At 37.6% G+C, this 5621-nt stretch overlaps 1 protein-coding gene across 2 annotated transcripts; it reads left to right on the top strand.

Moving 5' to 3' along the window:
• Nucleotides 1-1023: 1023 nt before the first annotated feature.
• Nucleotides 1024-4743, top strand: LOC141626302 (protein REVEILLE 1-like). Of its 2 annotated transcripts, none has more exons than XM_074440191.1 (6): nt 1024-1227; nt 2578-2682; nt 2777-2888; nt 2973-3034; nt 3171-3539; nt 3758-4743. In XM_074440191.1, exons 1-6 carry the CDS (start codon nt 1216-1218, stop codon nt 4337-4339), a joined length of 1242 nt encoding a protein of 413 aa, XP_074296292.1. In that variant the 5' UTR covers nt 1024-1215; the 3' UTR covers nt 4340-4743. The 2 variants fall into 2 exon arrangements, with proteins under 2 accessions (XP_074296292.1, XP_074296293.1); XM_074440192.1 differs by having other exon boundaries at nt 1043-1227; nt 3761-4743.
• The last annotated feature ends 878 nt before the right edge of the window (nt 4744-5621 follow it).

The following is a 5621-nucleotide window of genomic DNA, read 5'->3' as shown; positions in this document are numbered from 1 at the left end:
GCGGTAGTGGATACAGGTTCCCCCGTATCTGTATCCACAAGGAAAAATTCGTACTTATACCCGCCAATGGCGGAGCCAGGAATCGAATTTAGGGTGTGAAATTTTTTAACTAAAACTTCCGATAATCTTATCCCTCAGGGAGGGCGAGGGCCTCTAGCTCCACCACTGATACCCGCCCGCCACCATAGCGGGTAGAAGTTTCCAAAAGCATACTTGCTCCAACGGGTGGTCGGGTGGAAATATAAAACTGTACTAGCCCCATTTACCCATTTACCCACTAAACCAAAATTTTATTTGATATGTTTTTTTTGTAAAAATTGGTTTAATCACTATTAATTCCAATTTTTTTTAATTTATCTTTATAATTTTACTTTTCACCAAAGAGATTACGGATAAATTGTGTAAGAAGAACTTTACGAATATCCTTCTTTTTAACACAAATGGGTAACTTGCTTCAACGGTTGGACATTAATTTTGAATTGGTCTTGTATAAGGCGGTTTTATACTAATATAATTTTAAATGAATTTAAATATAAATCTACTAGTGGGTAAAAATGGTTACTACAAAAATCTCATTTTATTATAAATTTGAATAAACGCCTTGCACAATTATTTATCCTTATAAAAAATTAGTTTAATTGGAAATATAATACTACAAAAAGAGTTAATTCATGGAAAAATACGTAAAAAATGGGTAGAAAATGTAGAATATATGACGGCATTTTCAAGGCACATAACATAAGAAACAAACATGTCCCACCAATCATGCCACCTCTCTGTTAATTTTGACGGAAGAGGTCATTGAGGTCCTTTATGCTTTATGGTAGAAGTTTAGGTCCTTGATACTACATTTATTCATAGTTTAGGTCCTTATTGTGTGTTTAACTCTCTCTTCTGGAGAATTCTACGTTTCTACCTAAATTCTCACCTCTTAATTTTTTTATTTTCTTAAATCAAAATACCGGTATTATACTTATATTATTATATTAATAAATAATAATATCTGAGGTCCTATTATAACCCCCTCCAAAATCCCTCCCACATTTCACAACTCCTCTTCATTTTTCTCCTTCACTTTCTCTCTCTAAAACTATCTTTTTATTACACAATCAACTTTGTATTTTCCTGTAGATTGATTTTCTGTGGAGCTGACTTGTCTGTTTCTAAATGGTTGATTCATGCAATTTTTGAGCTCAGCTTTATCAATTTTTCATCATGCTTGACCAAGTAAGTTTATTTATTTATTTTTATTTATATTTTTTTGGAGTGTGATGACAGTTAGAAAATTAATGGGGTTTCTAGTGACTTGTGAAAAGTTGCAATCTTTGTCACATGAAGGTGAAATAACGATCTGGGATTCTTGAATTTGTGAAAAATTAAGTAAGCATTTGTCTTGTGTTAGTTTAGCCTGTCGAAAGTTTGGAATTCAGATGATATGATTAGGGACTTTGATATGTTATTGGTAAGTTATCTATTTCCGTTTTGGGATGTACGGAGTATTACCCTTATTACCCTTAATACAAAGTAGTTATCTATTTTCATTTTTGATATCTTCTTGTGGGTCTTCTACTCGTCCCCAGTCCATGTGCAAGGAGGAGATTTTTATTTCATGTGGTCCAAAATCACTTTCTCTTCTTCTCTTGATTTTAGGGTGTGTTTGGATTGAGGGATTTGGAGGGAAAAGAAAGGGAGGGAGAGTGAGGGATTTAAATTCCCTTGTTTGGATAGCAAATAAGGGTGGAGAGAAATGGAGGGGGAAGATTTGGAGGGATCCATTTTCCCTCCTCCAAGGCAAAACAAAATCTCTCCATGATAAAAAGATTTGGGAGGAAATTGTATCCAAACAACCACACCCCATTCCCCCTCCCCTCCCCTTCTCTCCCTTTCCCTTCCCTCATTCCCCCTCCCCTCCCTTTCCCTCTACTTTTGCTATCCAAACACACCCTTAGTCTCAATATAATACTCCCTCCTTCCCGAATCCCGGTCATAGACCAACGAAAGAGGAGGGGGCCAAATATTAGATGACAAGTGGAGGATCTAGTTGCCATCAAAGGCATCCCTATAATAGAAATGAAACAATTGATTAAGACACCCAAAATGGAATATGCAAACAAATGACCAGGGAGGGAGTAGATAAATTATTGATCGGGATGGACGGGGTAGGAATTTAGGATTGAGAGTAGAACTTCATCACCCTGAACCATGAGTTCTAGTGCTCCCTTCGTCCCACTCATTAGTTAAGGTTTGATTGTAATACTGATATAAAAGCTAAACAAATGATTAAGACGGGAGAGTATATAAGTTTGAGAGTTGATTGAGAGTACTTACCTTGTCAAATTCAATTATGTTACTTTGTCATATTAGAATTTCTTATTATTATTAGTTCAAGTGATCGCTCTTTATTGGTTTTAGTCCAATTGATACAGTTGAAGGCTATTTACTTGGTCATTGATCAGGCGGCATACATGACTTATCAATTAGTAATTTAGTATCCTTTTGTACTTTTATGATGGGATTGTTGGCGTTTTACGCGGTCATCCAACTGTATGTTGAACATTTCTTCATTGCTATTGTCAGGGGAAAACTAGTGGTGATCAATCAAACTCGTTTCTCTCGACCGAGAACACTATGTCAATGGATGTCTGTGTGCAATCGGCTATGGAGGAAGGCCAGATTCCCAAGGTCTTGGTCTTTCTCATACAGTTTACGGCTCCTTTCCTCACTTTGCTTTCGGGTGTCTTACTCTTCTTCTGTCCTCTTTTCTTACTATTAACAGATTCGAAAGCCCTATACCATAACAAAGCAGAGGGAAAGATGGACAGAAGAAGAGCATGAGAAATTTCTTGAAGCTTTAAAGTTACATGGCCGAGCTTGGAGAAAGATAGAGGGTAAATATTCTGCATAAGCTGTATTCCGAAAATCTATTTGACTTCATACTAGTTTTTGTTATTGACTCGGTACTTCTTATGCAGAGCATATTGGGAGTAAGACGGCAGTCCAGATCCGTAGTCATGCACAAAAATTCTTTTCTAAGGTCGATTGCCCATTTTTTTGATTGTTTAATGTAAGTCCTATTGCTTTTGACCTCGAGAGCGTGCTAACGGTCTTTGGAGGGTCAGTTTTGGGCAATGTAATTTATTGACTTGAATCTGTGGTGTGTGTGGGTTTAGGTTGTTCGTGAGACAAGTAACAGCAACACAAGCTCGACTGAGCCCATTGAAATACCGCCACCTCGTCCTAAGAGGAAACCGTCACACCCATATCCTAGGAAGCTTGTGCTTCCTGCCAAAAAGGAAAATCCTATGGATCCGCTAGAAAAATCTGTATCTCTGAATTCCTCAATCTACGAGGAAAGAAATCAGTCTCCTACTTCGGTCTTGTCCGCTGTGGCTTCAGATACTCTAGCAACTGAAGACTCGGGAACACCTAATGGCAGCCGATCCCCAATATCTTCTGCTGCTGATCTAGTGCCATCGGATGACACATCTAAAGATGACGTGCAGGTGCCTGCATCAGTTGCCAATGAGAGCATTTCCGCGGTATGATACTAAATCCTAGTCTGCCTTGTACTTTATGAATAAATTTCTGAGTTTCTTTTGTATGAGAATTAAGGAACACGCTAAGTTGTAGATAAATGCAACTGTTGTTTAAACTATAACAAGCACCAATAAAAAAATTAGAAGGCTGAGGTTCATTCATGAGAGCTTAATATTTTAAATGTTGTATTTGCACTCAATTTATGCTTTTGAATCCTCAGAAGAAGTTGGACCTCTTCCCAAATATGGATTCAGTTGATAAGCCAGAAGCAGGTGCTATTAAAGTCTTGAAATTATTCGGCAAGGATGTGGTTGTCCCAAGTGATCCTTCTGAAGCATCTATGGGTCTGAGCAAATCGCCTTCTTCAGATATGGGGGAAGACGTAGATACTGCTATGCAAACTGCCGAAAATCCATGGAATTGTCAATCATTATACTATGTGGATGGAAGCGGAAACCAGGTGGAAAAACCCACTCCACTTCCATGGTGGGTTTTCTTTAGGGGATTGGCAGTTCCTCCATCTGAATTACATGTGGAAAACACTCTGAAGAAGGAAGAAAGTCCAAGAGAGGGTTCATGCGCAGGTTCAAGTAGCGAATCAATGAATGACATGGATGGCGAGAGTCAATTAGAGGACCAATACATGGAGAATAAACCAATTTTGCCTGTGAAAAGACCAAATAGCGACAAATCTAACAAGGGGTTTGTTCCCTATAAACGGTGCTTCTCAGAAAGAGACATGCAGTCCTCAACTGTGAGCATCAACGACGAAGAAAGTCGAAGAATTCGACTTTGCTTGTAGCAACGCGCCTAACTTGTATTTGTATCAGTTTAGCTAGCATGTATTTAGCCTCACAGCCCGGGAAACCCAGTACAGCACATATGGAGATACCAGTACAGTGATTGTGATTAACCTGATCTAAGGCCATTTGTACAACTGCAACAAGGTCTAGGCTAACAAGTTTTTCGGCAGAAGGGAACCGTGCTGTTCCGATTTTACCCTCTGCTGGATGCATGGCCTGTGTAGTGCCCTGTTAAAAGTTTATGACACTGTTACTAGGTTGTATCATTTCATTTTTCTTCCTGAGGATTAGGTTTCTGGGATTAGGTGTTGTATGTTAGCTTCTCAGTTTCTTTTTTACCCCCTTGTTTATGAAAATGTGAATTATCTTTACTTATAATATATACTCCCTCCATTCAACTCCATTCAACTCCACTTTACATGTTTGCTTTATCACGTTTGTCAATGCGACTTTTGCGCGGTAAATATCATTAGTTACGTATTTTCAAAAATTATAAAAGTTAAATATTTTAAATGTAATTTTAAGGACGAATCAAATAAGATCCCACATGAATATATTTTAACTTTATCGAGAGAAAATTGAAGTTGAATGTCCGCTTGTGAATAGTGTGCAAAAGAGAAACATGTAAAGTGGAGTTGAATGGAGGGAGTATTGGCATGATTTTGAGGTATGTTATGCGTGTAACAGTCTCTTGTCCATTTTCTCTAATAGCTTTAATTCGATACACCATTTCGTCAGCACACCATCTTCCATTATTCAAAATCGTGACGGTAAGATTGTTGAAGGAAGAAATCATTAGAGGAGGAAAAAGGGTGACCCATGTTGGATTTTGAGTAAAACAGGAATTGACAATAATAAATCACATCGAATTGACTTCGTTTTTCTAATAGAACAATTCGACCCTTATTTGTGCCCCGGTTAAATCGAATTTCCTATTGAGATAAGACGGTGTCCCTCTGATTTTGGGCACAAACCAAAAGTCAAAGAAGTAATTTAGAAGTATTGTGTGTAGATTGTTAGATCGGTTGTTGATGCAGAAGATGAGATTATTTTTCTGTATATCAAACATCTTCAATCCATGTTTATTTATATAGATATAATATGTTACAGGGGAATGAATTTGTGAAGAGATGTAACTTTTCACAAATTCTGACATATTTAATGTCTACCGTGGGAATTAAAACCAGTCAAAGATTTCCGGGCATTGCCCCGAAGCCCCATGTCATAGTTGTTCAAATGAAAACTATTCCGTAAATTCGTAAATAATTATGCAAGTGTACA

The sequence above is a fragment of the Silene latifolia genome, chromosome Y (genome assembly GCF_048544455.1).
Source record: "Silene latifolia isolate original U9 population chromosome Y, ASM4854445v1, whole genome shotgun sequence".
NCBI classification, from domain to species: domain Eukaryota; kingdom Viridiplantae; phylum Streptophyta; class Magnoliopsida; order Caryophyllales; family Caryophyllaceae; genus Silene; species Silene latifolia.
The sequence above is the reverse complement of the archived record's forward strand: the minus strand, read 5'-3'. Positions and strand labels throughout refer to the sequence as shown.

Coding starts and splice junctions, on each gene's coding strand:
- LOC141626302 (XM_074440191.1), top strand. Junction 2,889..2,972: donor AGCTTGGAGAAAGATAGAGG/GTAAATATTCTG, acceptor CTTCTTATGCAG/AGCATATTGGGAGTAAGACG. Junction 3,035..3,170: donor CACAAAAATTCTTTTCTAAG/GTCGATTGCCCA, acceptor GTGTGGGTTTAG/GTTGTTCGTGAGACAAGTAA.